Here is a 14,506-nt window from a genome sequence, read left to right as displayed (position 1 = left end):
AGCATTTTATCATTAGGTTGAGTTGCAAAGGATGTAGAAATTCAAGCGGATTAGAACTTAAAATCTTAGTTTGTTGTTAATGCACAATATGTAGATGAAGTGGAAGAAAATGTGATTTCTCTTGATGCATTTGTCAGTATTCATATGTGCTAGATGTAGTATCAATGAGAAGGGCGAACAAGTACCATTAGGTTACAGGATGAAAACAAATTGTCAAGTGACATCAAAGTAAAGCACAAGTTGACATGGCAACTTTCAATTGAACACCTGAGCTCTTCCAAGATACCAACCCATTTTATCTTCTACTTTGAAAGGATAAGCGAGAGTTTCTTCATTAGCACATAGTGGAAATAAGATTAAAGGGATAGAAGAATTTTGGCATCATTTGAAGAGGGATTCAAAGAATCATGGGGGCCTGCATCTAAGAGAGAGGTAGAGTATGAGATTCACTACTTGAATGTCCTCTACCCAACTTTGGGTTGTATAGACAATCCTTAATGGAGAGTAATCAAGTGAAATGACAACGTTAAAGCTTTTTGTAGTGTGTGATGTGTCCTTAACACTTTACCATGCAGATAACTATTGGTTATGGCGAGTAAGGACAACCCTTAGAGAATGTGCATTCATTGCTGTGCACTCAATATGTTCACCATTAAGAATCAGTATCCTTTACCAAAGATAGATGAATTATTGGACTTATTCCTACATGCAAAGTACTTCACAAACTTGGATTTAAAGTCATTATCAAGTGATTTTTCATTAGGGTTTATGTAGTTTAATTTGTTTTCCTATTTCTTTTTTGATGTTTATGAATTGATTTCGCTGGTTGAGTCTTCCCATTGGGATCAGCTGAGTCTGCCTGTTGGGACTCACTGAGTTTTGTCAGACTCACCATGAACTGACATCAAGTCTCAAGCCTTGGCTGTCTGCCAACTACCTATCAATTCTTTTAACACTCATTTGTTCGTTGGGTAACCTACGTAGGACCATTTATTGTGAGTTACAATTTTTATTCTTTTTGGTTCTTCTCTGACACCTTATTCGTCTCTGCTCTTGTCTATGAGTATTGATATGATCCATTGGTGCCCTTATTGGCATGAAAGTTAAAGATTTTTTTTGGTGTTTACTGATGTACCATTCATTGGTGGTCCTTGTTGTCATGTGACTCTCTAGTTGTGCTGGTTACCATCCTGTTGAGACCCTTTTGTAAAACCTTTGTACGTTTAAAAAAAATATATTACTCATCAAATAAAATATTATTTATACCCACTAATTTATTAAGATAATATAGAAACTTATTCAACTTGGAAGTATGCTACAGAAGTATTCAAGGTGGAAATCAAAACTTTAAAAGACTGGTCTATTGCTCACTTTGTCTTGTTAAGGACTTGATCAAATGAGTGGATTCTATGAGACATTTCTTTCTTTCTTCAGGCTGAATGATAGCATTGTTTCATTGCAGGACCATCTGATGCTAATGGATGATTTAGCAGTCCTGAGACCTACAGTATTTGCTAGTGTACCTCGACTTTACAACAAAATATATTCTGGGTAAATGTAAATGTTTAATTAATCTTATTGCATCTGATTTGGATGGTTTCATTCTAGCTCTGCTGGGACTTGGAATGGGATGGACATCAATGTGACTAATTTTATCATTTCTCTTGTAATAGAATTTTGAATTCTGTAAGGATGTCTGGATCTATAAAGGAACGAATTTTCAATGTTGCATTCAATGCTAAGAAGCAGGCAATTATGAAAGGTATGATATTTCTGGTGAACATGATTTGTTTTATATTCATTTAATAGTTATTCACAGGTTATTGATACGATGTTTAGGGTGAATACCTATGTCTCCTATTCATTTGATGGTTAAATTACAAGATAAAAGCTGATGAAGCTATCCCTATTGTGGTATCAAGCCGTGAGTTGCTAATTGTAGGTCTGAGATCCATTAATCAGCCAGCTTGATTATTATTTTACGTTTTTAGCACCATGACTATTTTACTTTATGTTCAAATATCTTAAATCCAAGATGTTGCTTTGTCCTCATTTTCTTGTGTAATCATGCTTATTAACCCCTCGAGTTTTTAAACTATGCACTGATGGCATATATAGTTATGTTTATTATTCAACCACATTATGGTGCTTTTACTGATACTGTTCATGAACTATTGTTCTCACGAATTAGCCTCTGTCCATGTGGCTTATTGTGGTAGAAAATGGCTGAATTAAGAGATCTGTTTACCTCAGAAGCATATGCAGTCTTTTCACCATTTGTTGTTGTCATTAATGGTTGTCCTTGATGTCAACATATCCTATGCTTAGATGTGGATAGAGTGTGCTACCAATGATGTGCCTTAAAGTTTTATTTCTAACTGTGTCTTTGCTGATCTCCTTTATCTTGCAACATATTGTGGTTCAATTGTTTGGTTTCAGTCCTATCTGGAAAGTGGTTGTTGTGCTTCGGTCCAAGTATTTGCATTGTAACGTATAGATCCCATCCATTGGTTCTGAAGATCTTGGTGATGGTGTAGTGCACTGTTATGAAGCGAGGTGACTTAAATTGAGCGAGGTGGTCCACATTTCATTTCTTACTACTTCAAGAATGCTTCCATGTGACCTATTTCAAATTGCATTAGGCCAATCTAGTCGTTTGCATGGCACGGTATAAGAGAGTGGCTACTCTATCTGTTAAGATATGCTTGTATGCGAGCAATCTGCGAAGTGAATGCAATTCTAACAAAGGAAGATCTATGTATTGATGTATATGTGTTGGTGCAACCGGTAGCAGATTGTTATGTCATTTCTGTGTTGCTGATTATTGATGATAGAAACTTCAGTGGTGGATTCATTTTTCATTTCATTTATACTGTCTGTGAGCCTATTCCGTATTGACTGTGTGCCCATTTGTACTGGCAATTAGCGTTTCTTATTTTTGGGCAGTTAGCCAGGAGCCTAACTGACGGTGAGCCAACCAGCAGTGAGCCTTTGTGAACATCACCTTAACTGGTGTTCTTTTTATGAGAATTAGTTTCTCCATGGTTTTTCCCATCTTGGGTGTCCACATAAATTCTGGTGTTAATGGTAATGATGTTTTGTGTTTTCATATTCATATTTGTTAGACATTTCTGATTATTTTAAGTGTTTACCGGATTAACAAATGTTAAGGAAATTGTTTAACTGATTCATCCCACCTTTAGTTATTTGGCCTGTTCAACAGTTTGTACTGTTGTCTATATGATTAGTGTCTTGTCTTTCTTTTTGCCTTTAGTACTTTTATCTTACACCTTTAAATAGATAACAAAATTTTTCAAGCTCTTTTGAGGATTGAGGAGGTAGTTTCTCTCTCAGATTTTGGCCTTAATGACCATCTTTTTATAGGCTTCCAATTTGTCTATCGAAATTAACTTTTAAGTGATTTTCATCCATGATTGCTGACTGTGACCACATTAGTGACTTATGGCTCATTTTAAATACGCGGGGAGACTGCTTGAGCTTTTAGAGAATCATTCTTGGGAAATAATTTGCACGCTTTTTGTCAAAGTGATTATTATTCAAATTCTAACCCTGTATTAATGTTTTGGTAATCACCATACATATGATTCAAAGCTTTCTAACTTCTATTGTGCTGAAACAGAACATGATCATTTTCCAGCTAAGTCAATGAGTTTGAGTTGATTAGATGTATTGTATAATTAGTAGACTTAAATGGAAAGGGAACTTTATTTTGCATTGGCAAGCTTCACTCGTTTCTTTTTGGATGATTTTATCCTTGAAAATCTGTTGCAATAATTAAAAATTACGGGAGCATTATTTGACAGTTGGAAAGCTGGCCTATTCCTTTTCAGGAAAAGCTCCCTCAGGTATTTGGGACAAGTTAGTTTTTAATAAGATCAAGGCAAAACTTGGGGGCCGCATCCGCATGATGGTTTCTGGAGCATCACCAATATCCCCTGAAGTAATAGACTTTATGAGAGTGTACGTTCATTTAGTGTGATGGTTTTCTTTCATATTGGTTGTAGTCATCTACAAAAATGCTGCTTTTCTAAGTACATTTGTGCTCCTTTGCAGTTGTTTTGGTGGCAGAGTTTCTGAGGGTTATGGGATGACAGAGACAACATGTTTGATCTCCCTTTCTGAGGAAGGTGACAATTTATCTGGTCATGTGGGACCTCCTAATCCTTCTTGTGGTGGGTCCAAGCAGCTATCTATCATGCTTGTTTTTTGATGGATCAGTGTATTGTTTTAATTTGCATAGACAATGTTTTATTCTAAGTTTCTAACCACTTGCATTTATTTTGCAGAGGTAAAACTTGAAGATGTTCCTGAAATGAATTACACCTCTAATGACAAACCATATCCTCGTGGGGAAATTTGTGTAAGGGGGCCTTCAGTTTTTAAGGGATATCATAAAGATGATATTCAAACGTAATAATCTCTTATTTTTCTGGCGGTGGATTTTTATTTTTTACATGCAATACAGATGATTTCAGCTTCTAGTAGTTGATTTTTGTGTCATTTCTAATTTCATCTAAAATTTAATCAGCAAAACAGTATCTTCTGTAGTTTGTGAATTTAACTGATTGAACATTTACATTAATGTGCCCATGCTAGTCAGGAGATAATTGATAAAAATGGATGGTTGCACACTGGAGATATAGGGCAGTGGATTCCTGGAGGGCGATTGAAGATTATTGATAGGTAGAATTCTCCTCAGAATTATAATTTGCTTCTAAAATGAAATTCCCCCACTTACTTTGCTCAAAGTGTTTATGTTGCTGTTTTTCTGGTGAAAAACATGGTCAATCTTTGTTTGGCCCATAGTGTTCCTTAAAAGAGGATTCTTTACCTGGGTCCACTTACAAAGCGTAGAATTTATATATTCTGAGATCTCATGGAGTTATGCATGTGCTTAAATTGCACAACATAAACGTAGCTGCTTCAGAATATAACTAAACTGCCATTGACTCTCCCTTGCATACGTATATATTAAATTTCTTTGGTTTGTGCATGTTGGATTCCCATTCTATTTTAAATTTCTGACGTTGTCTCTGAATAAGTTGAATGCTTTGCAAAATGTTATTTTCTAGTGATATTCAGTAACCACGCCCCTGATTTTGTTGTCTAATTGATCATGTTAAGGATTCTATTAGTCTACGTCGTTTCTCAGATCATATCTTCTAAAACAGGTGAATGAGTATATGTATGCATGGCTTTTTTGTAACACTCCATCATAATATATTACCTCATGTTCTAATCATAATTACTGTCAGCTGATATATTCCAATGTACCCTGGGGATTGTCTCTGGAATGTTTTGGAGGATATTTCTGTGGGATCTCACTTTGATGACTTCCAATTGGGGACAGCCTGCCATCTCTGATGTCCCTCTGACATTCCCTGCCTGACACAAACCATGAAACAGAAAATAAGTAGTTTGAAACAAAAAACATAAACCTTAATGCTTTTATCAGGGCCCAGAAGGATACCAATCTAAACATTTGATTTTTAACAACCAATATCCAGTCCCTATTTATTTGATATCATCATTTGGATATTCTATCAGGCCTCCTGTTTAGGTCCACACGCGCAGAATCAACTTCTCTCGTGTCATTCCCTGTATTTGATGCTGAATTTGCATTTGAAGAAAACATATGTAGAATACTGGTAGGAATATCGCTGATGAGTCACTTGTAGAAGGCGAGAGCTTTGGCATTTGCAAATCCAGAAGATGAATGTTGCTTCCACATATTTCTGTATCTGCTTCTTTGTCTTCTGAATTGATGTCAGAATTGTCCCTTTTTCATTCTGCTTTCAGAATCTGTTTCCATTTTCAGATATCATGGTAGCAAGACCATCCATATATTCTCAGCTTCACTAGCTATATCTTATTCTTATATTCAACCTCTTGAAATTCTTCTTTTCATTCATCATGAATCAAAACATCCTCCTGCTCTGCATGAATGAAATTTTGAGCTATTCTTGCTGCCTCCACCTTTGTAAATTTGTAATAATCCTTGTTGACAGAGATTCTGAAGAGGAGGATGGTAGGTTTGTCACCCGATTTTGGTTTGTGAACAACTTGACCACAGTATTTTCCTCATTCATAAGAAAATGATTAAAATATCTGTGTTAAGCTATTAAAATCATCTTGTCATTTTGATTTTGTCACATGTAGATTGTGGTTGGGATTATCGTTTATGGCTGCTTATGATTATCTTATGGATAACTGGAGCTCTTCTTCTCACTTATTAAGCTAGTCTTGTTTTGAAATTCAAAATATTAATTTTTTTAAAACAATATTATTAGCTATCCAACCCTCTGTCATCCTTCAGTCCCAGAAACTTTAGATTACATTATTATACTTCCATTTATTTTGGGTTACGACCAACTATTATTATTCCCAATGTTCCTCATGCCTATCTTAATAGTTCATTCCATAGTCATAAATTACTTTTCATGTCTCTTGAAATTTAGATGCTTATCTTCTTTGCGTTGATAAAATGGCTTCTTTCCAAAAGATTTGCAGACAAACTTGAGTTGTGATATTATATTATTTGCTTCACGTCTGAATTCAAGACTATTAAGTTAATTTTGATGTTTCAGCTATTATACATATCTCTGTCAACCTTGTATTTTTAATTTACGAATCATAAAATTACTTCAATATTTTATGAATGGTCAAATTAAAGAAGTCCAAAATCCAAATTGTGTCTCTATATTTCCAACACAATTTTAACAGTTCCCCAAACTTCTTCTGTTGTTTGTTGTAGAGGCTTTATCACTAAAAGTCGTTTTTATAACATTCTGATCTCCCCTCAAACTAACTGTTTTTTTTTGATCCATTATGCTGGGTGAATATTTCTAACGAGTAGTTAACTTGCAGATATATTTTAGTATTTAGAGAGAACACATGACTGAAATCAATAAGCATCTAATGTGCAAGGAAATGAAAGATAAAGAAAAACACATAAAATGTGGAAGAGAATTCATATACACTGGAGAAATCCAAGTCCATCTAAATCTTAGTACTCTCACTCGTGTACTTCAAATTGGCAATAAAGTGGCGACAGTCCTTAAGCCTGCAAAACAGAACTTCCTACCCCTGCTTCTTAACAGAGTTGCAAACATGAAGAGTAATTAGAATGTTTATCCCCTAACAACAACCTTCAAAAATGCATAAAAGACACTAAAAGTCATTTATACACCGTCCCATATGAACTATAGTTCTATAATGCATATGGGAGCTGAGAGAAGGTTATATATGTGTAATGTGTGTGTGTGTGTGTTTGGATTTTCAATGGTGGAGTGATGAAATTACTGGTTATTGAGATTCATCTTATATCTTTGAGTGCAGGAAAAAGAACATTTTTAAGCTGGCACAAGGGGAGTATATAGCTCCTGAAAAAATTGAAAATGTTTATGCTAAGAGTAAATTTATTGCGCAGTGTTTTGTATATGGTATGTATTGGTTCTCACATGTGCAGGTCTGTCCACACAAAGTTATTTAGAAATATTACAAGCTCGTTGATTCTGTTATTAGCTAACCAGCTATGATTGGTTCAGGTGACAGTTTAAACTCAAGTTTAGTGGCAATTGTTTGTGTGGAGCCTGATATTTTAAAAGAATGGGCTACATCTGAAGGCATTAAGGTAGTCCATTTAAGAAAATTTATTAGATTTTCAGCTTGGTAATTGTCAATATTGTTGTGCCCTGGATTTCTCTGACTACCATACATATACACTAGGTTTTTCTCTCTAATTTTGTTTGCCACATTCCTTTGTGAGAACAGTTTGAGAATTTGGATCAGCTCTGCTCTGATCCCAGGGCGAAGGCAGCTGTGTTGGCAGACATGGATGATATTGGGCATGATGCCCAGGTACACTTTTGATATTTTTCAAGCATCATTTTCTATATTGTGATATTCTGTTTATGCTTCTGGGTGACATTGTGTGTGAGTTTATCAACATCAACGTTTTGGATCATACTCAATGATCCATCATCAGGATGAGAGAGCTAAGAAAAGAAATATATTGTGATAGATTGAAATATTTGAGATGCATTGCAACTTTTTGTTGGTGAATGTGCAGCTAAGAGGATTTGAGTTTGCAAAAGCGGTTACATTAGTTGCAGAACCTTTCAACCTAGAGAATGGACTCGTTACTCCAACTTTAAAGGTGATGTAGAGATATTCTTTCACATGTTTCTTGAAAACATGGTCGTTTGGTTTGGGATGTTAAATTTCAAGATGAAGCATATAGCCCAATGACTTTTTGCAATGACATTCTAAACAATGTCATTCCACATTGCAGATTAAAAGGCCACAAGCAAAAGCTGCGTATGCAAGAGCCATATCAGACATGTACTCTAGCCTTGAGCAGAGTTCTCTTCCACGAAGCAATTTGTGAAATGTTCATATACTAACAAGTAGTAAAATTCCATTTCTGGTAAATTATATAACCGTGGGAAAGTTAGTTCGTTAGCAATTAAGTTCCTTTTGGAACTGCATCATGTTCATGAAACGGAAGGCTACCTGTACTTTAGAATTTGATTCAAATGATATATAAAGTTGCATTCGGTCGTCCACTTGTAAATGTATGGTGTAACACTGCTTTCTCTCCAGGGAACTCAACTTGGGGTAAATTACCAGTTGGAGTCCATTCTTGTGCTGATTTTTCATTCACGGTCTATTCAAATAATGTATTTGATATGTAAAAGTAGTGTCAATGCTTCCCTTTTGTTGTTTTAGCATTGCCTTTGCTTGACTAAAGTTGAACGTTCAATGATAAACATTCCATATTATATTTTATTCACGAGGACAGCTTTCCTCGTACTTATTTCTTATTGGAATTCTATTCGTGGTTCTTTTATGATTGTCTATATCAATTCCATGGACGAGATCACAAATCTAGTTTGGTAACGAAGCTGCTGTAGATGTAGCTCTTTCAAGCTCAAATAGGTAGTATATCTTTTTAAGTTAGAATTCCTCTAGCTCCTACTTCCTCAACGAGTCATAACATTTCTTATAAGAACTCTGGAGCCACACAATAGTTTATAAACAATAATTAGAGGGGTTAGGAAGGGCGAATGGTACGTAGTATTAATATGAACTCTCATTATAGTTATTATAATGTCGATGGCTCCAAATTATCTACCTTAATTTTATTAAAAGAGTCCCAATCATTTACTGTTGGACATATTTCCTGTTTGGACTCTAATTTTTTTAAAGTTAGGATAAAAGCAAAATACAGCTCGTGAATAGTTCCTGGTATTGCATTTATTCAAATAAAAATTTCAATTAAATTGACCAATCAAAGACTAAATGAAATGTTAAATCTTTGAACTTTCTAATTTTTCATTTTATTGGACCATAACTATTTTTGTTATGGAGAAAATTCAACAAATATACAAATATTTTTCCAACAAGTCTATAATGCATTAATGAATGCATTAATTACAACTTCATCTTTTTCACATTTGTGAGAAGTTGATAAGATTTTTCAAACTAATAATCATTTTATCTTCCCGTGATTATAATTATTATTTTTTTTTGAAAATTTGCCATTATAGTTAAGTGACATGTCACTAATTTAGAGGAGTGTTTTTTACAATGAAGTCTCCACTATTGTCAACTTTCATTTAACATGTACAATTTAATTAAATTATTATTGAGAGGATTTACAAGGTCAACAAAATCAATTTTTATCCATTGTATACTTTAAATGTTGTTTTTTCACATTTGATATATTGATTTTGTGCATTGAAATCAATACACTTCTTTGGTTTTTAATATTTATCATAATATTGTCCTCTTAATAACCTAACTTTCATAATGGCTGAAGCATTTAGAAGATCTACCAAACTATCACAAACAGTAAGGAATATTAAAGGTATAACAATCTCCCACAATCTCCCTGAAATCACTCGTCAGCAATTTGTAGATGACACCATCCTAACGAAGATAAGCACATTTGAAGAAGCAAAAAACTTCAAATCTCTCATACATGGATATATGGAAGCTTCTGGACAAAATGTAAATGCGGATAAATAAAAAATCTACTTCCTTAACACCAAACTTGAAATAGAGAACAACATTTGCAGCAAAATAGGGTACAGAAAAGGATCCTTCCCTTGCAAATATCTAGGGATCTACTTAGAAAAACATGCAAAGAAAACAAAATATTGGGATCTTTTGTTGGAAAGAATAGACAAGTAGATCAATTAACTAGAAAGGGAAATGGTTAACTAAAGCATGGAGACACACAAAAATCAAAGTAGCTCTATCAGCCATCCCCACATCAACTATCGTGCTTACCACTTCCTCACCGCATCAACAAAAAGGTAGAAAAGAAACTCGAAAACTTATTTTGAAAATGAACAAATGACAAGAAGAAACACACCTTAATAAAATGGGAAACAATATGCAAACCAAAAGAGCTAGGAGGACTAGGTACTAAAAATCTAAGTTGCAAAACCAAACCTTAGGAACAAAGCTTATCCAGAGAATGTTCCAAGAAAAAGATAGCAGACGGGCAAAAGTACTATATCACAAGTACCTAAATGAAAGCGACCCTTTAACACTCTTTAGAACTAGGAACCCACCGAAAGGATCAAACATATATGGAACTTCATGATCTCATGTAGACCCTTAATCAACAACAATCTAACATGGGATGTAGGGTTAGAAAGTAATGCATTATTTTGGGAAGACTCATGGGAGGGTCACCCTTCCCTGGATAGTTGCAACTTATCTAAGAACATCAAACCCACCCTCTCCCAAGTATGGGGACCTCTAGTCTCCAATTATATAATCATGAAGGAAGGAAGTCTTGATAAATGTAAATCTCTAGAAAACATAGATCTAAATCCACATGCAAAAGAAGAGTTCAAAACATTTTTAGCTAATAGACCTCTAACCTACAAGAATAGACCAAGCAAGCTTATATGGGGAACCATCAAATAACAACATATATAGAGTTAAAAGTGGATATAATATGCTTATCAACTCTCAAAATTGGGAAAAAACCACACTCCCCCTTAGATTGTGTTGGGACTCAACTTGCCTTCCCAAAGCAAGAATTTTCTTATGGGCTGCATTATAAAAAAGAATCCTTACGATTGATAGATTTACAAAAATGGGATTTGAAGGACCATCCATATGTTTTCTTTGTAAAAATAATTTTTAAAAAGCTGAACACATTTTATATCATTGTCCATATACTAGAAAATGTTGGGAATTGATGATACAAAAACTTAATTGGCAAGCCCCATTTCCAACCAATCTCGCCAATCAACTTTCAAGCTGGTCGACTAAAGTAAACGAAAAAGTTTACAATAAACTATGGTTCGTATCACCCTCCATCTTACTAAGGGAAATTTGGAAGGAAAGAAATAAAAGACTATTCAAAAACTCATCACTAGAAGTCCCATCATTCCTCAATAAAGTAGAAGCCTACATAGCAGAAGTCATGAATGGTAATCTCAAGAAAATATAGAAAGAAGAAGGCTCATTTACAGACTGGGATGCAAAGATGAAAACAACTAGGCTAGTCTCATTAATCCACCACTAATCTATAAAAAGAAAAACTTACAAGCTCGAAAAGAGTGCAAATAGACTCCTCTCCCTAAAAATTGGATGAAACTTAACTTTGATGGAACTTCTAGAGGGAACCTTGGTAGGGCTGGATTAGGATGTTCTATAGCAAGGGACACTGGTGAATGGATTATTGAATGAGAAAAACCTTTAGGCATCCTAACTAACAACTTGGCGAAGCTAGAAGCCCTCAAATAAGGGTTAACACTAAGTCTAGAACTACACATTAGATCCTTAATTATAGAAGGAGATTCACAGATAATCTTGAATGCATTAAGAACAAGATCAACTCCAAACTAGAGAATTAATTCAAATCTAGAACCCATCCTTAAACTTCTGGACAAGTTTGAAGAGGTAAGAATTCAACACATTTACAGAGAAGAAAACAAAGAAGCTGATAAACTAACAAACCTTGGAGCAGATACTTTAATGAAGGTTCTCTAACAAACTCCAATTAATAATCCCTTAAAGTATTTTATCCAGTACCTCGCTTAGCTAGGTTGCCCAAGATTAATATTAGCACAACTATGTACTATCATTTTAAACTTTATAGACCACATTACTTATAAGCAAGCATCCTTTTCATCAAGGTTAGATACCCATCAACCTCACTAGCTTTAATCTATAAGGATACACCTGATAACATCAAGAGGTATGACGTATAAGCAAGTGGGTTTTGTATTTCTAGCCTCTATACCTAGTTTAGTTAGGCTTAACTATGTTATCGATATATCTGTAGAAGGGCTCAACTGGTATGGCCCATAGCTTAGTACATAACGAATCTTAGTAAGTTGGTTTATCAACCTTCAAACTAAATGTAAATTCTAGACTCTTATGAATATATACACGTTGTTTATTTGTAATTATGTGAATGGTTTCTTTGTTAGATGCTCCAAGGTTTTTTGGTATTTGATTTTTTATTATAATTCCTCAAATGTTAATCCTAATTGAATCAAATAGAAGGTAGCCACCTTCGTAACAAGAACTCATCAGTTTGAGGAATAAGGAATTTAAAGGCTAGAAATTGTAAAGAACAAAGATACACCATTAACAATAGAAACGTAAGGTAAAATACTCAAAACACATCAGCACCATGATAAAGGAGAAAACACTTTACCCAATTCTTTCCCCCCTCAATCAGTACAAGGTAGGGGGGTACAATCCCCTTTGCAATGGTTTAGATTGACCCTTTTGCAACAGTTTAGATCAAAACTAGAGAAAGATCTCAAGAGTCAGTCCTCCTTAGATCCGAATAAGTGAAACATCTATTTTAACCTCTCTAGTAAACCTTCCCAAGCTTCCAAACAAGAGGAAGCTTGTATAAAATTCAATCACAAAGCATAAAATAACATACCCTAACATCATATTGACTCAAGCTCAAGACAACTAGCTCCCTAATATGAAATCTGCAAAACTAGGTTAGTAGAATCAAATTCTATTATCATCAAGTATAAGGACTCTCAGCACTTAGCAGATGAATCCTAACCATTGTACGACCTAACCTTTCCTAGAAATATTCCCCAAGGAGTGAATCGATGTTATCCACCCAACTGATCACACCCAATCCTCCTTACTCAACCATTGCAACCATTATGTGGTCTTCTTTTCTAATAGCCCAATCTAATAGCCCTAAGAAACATAAAGGGAAACTCACCAAAGAGAGATGTCTCATATAAGTATACTTAAGGCTACCTTCCTAGACTAAGATTGTATCACCCAATTGTTACTGAATCCTTCAAAATTTTCAGATTACCAAAATTGAACCTATACATCCAATAACCTCATTTTGATAACTCAAAATTACCAAGTTATAAAATAACTGGTCAAATAAAAGGTAGGATTAAAAAGTTTCTTAAATAAGATTAAAAAGATAATATGTTACACATTTCTAACTTTGCTAACGATTCCATGAGAATGAAGTTTATGGCAGCAGAAAACATGATTCATTGCCACTACCATCCTATTTTGAAAATCGAGAGACTAACTACCCAGCACTCACCTCTGGAAAATATAACTAAATTCAGCCATTGATGTAATAAATCGATTAAAGAACTCAATATGTGACAATTTGTCACAATATTTGTACTTATTTAGACTGGGGTATGCCTCTTTTATTTTTGTAAAAGTGTATAGGATGGAAGTCTCAGGCAAGACTTGAGCTTTTCTTCTCCGTTCATTCCTATCAGTATCCGTTTGAATAGAGACAAACTTCTATTTTAAATTTCCTTCATATAATAAGACATGGCCTCGACCTCTTACTGATAAAATAATTTAAAAAATAAAAAGATAAATTTTTTATTATTATTTTGCATTTATATTTATTTATACTGTGATTTTTTTATTTTTTATTTTTCTTAAATATATTTTTTTATTGCTAAAAGGTCAAAGCCCTATAAATTATATTAAATAAAAATGATTACAAAGTCTCCATTCAAACAGGCACTGGTAGGAAAGAGTAGAGAAGAAAACCTCTAGTCTTGCCCGAGACAAAGTCCTATACATGAATACATAATTAAAATGAGCATACCCAGTTCTTAAATCTTGATAAATGACAAACAAGACATCTTGAAAGTTTAAGTTTTGATACAAGTGCCTGAGATTGCATCCTTCAAATTTTGTATGAATGATTTGATGATCCCTGTATCAAAGGATACCTTATGATTTATGATAACAATCCTGATTTTTAAAGCCTCTCTTTGCATTGAATAATGAGTGTTTTCTATTTTTTGATAATAGTTTGTAAAGTCAGACATCTATAATTTATTGTTGTATGTTAGATAATTCAATTCCTATTATAATTTTGCTATATTTAAATAGATAACTTGTATTAGTTATTTGCTTTAATTTTAAGTTTGATTTGATTTGAACAATTTTAGTCCTTGTTGATTTCTTGGGGTTCATTATGATTTTT

At 34.1% G+C, this 14,506-nt stretch overlaps 1 protein-coding gene across 1 annotated transcript in view; it reads left to right on the top strand.

The window, feature by feature from the left end:
* Positions 1 to 8,846, top strand: part of LOC149565664 (long chain acyl-CoA synthetase 6, peroxisomal-like) — a 143,618-nt gene extending 134,772 nt beyond the window's left edge. The window contains exons 13-23 of the mRNA XM_089819163.1: positions 1,463 to 1,551; positions 1,674 to 1,762; positions 3,852 to 3,981; positions 4,075 to 4,193; positions 4,308 to 4,431; positions 4,618 to 4,704; positions 7,360 to 7,463; positions 7,569 to 7,654; positions 7,795 to 7,881; positions 8,093 to 8,179; positions 8,315 to 8,846. Of these exons, the coding sequence (XP_089675289.1) occupies positions 1,463 to 1,551; positions 1,674 to 1,762; positions 3,852 to 3,981; positions 4,075 to 4,193; positions 4,308 to 4,431; positions 4,618 to 4,704; positions 7,360 to 7,463; positions 7,569 to 7,654; positions 7,795 to 7,881; positions 8,093 to 8,179; positions 8,315 to 8,410 (1,098 nt within the window). The 3' untranslated portion in view covers positions 8,411 to 8,846. The remainder of the gene's footprint in view (positions 1 to 1,462; positions 1,552 to 1,673; positions 1,763 to 3,851; positions 3,982 to 4,074; positions 4,194 to 4,307; positions 4,432 to 4,617; positions 4,705 to 7,359; positions 7,464 to 7,568; positions 7,655 to 7,794; positions 7,882 to 8,092; positions 8,180 to 8,314) is intronic.
* Positions 8,847 to 14,506: the final 5,660 nt, after the last annotated feature.

The sequence above is a fragment of the Cupressus sempervirens genome, chromosome 3 (genome assembly GCF_028749045.1).
Source record: "Cupressus sempervirens isolate cs-2001-9-10 chromosome 3, ASM2874904v1, whole genome shotgun sequence".
Classification (NCBI taxonomy): domain Eukaryota; kingdom Viridiplantae; phylum Streptophyta; class Pinopsida; order Cupressales; family Cupressaceae; genus Cupressus; species Cupressus sempervirens.
This window is presented reverse-complemented; position numbering and strand designations above follow the sequence as displayed.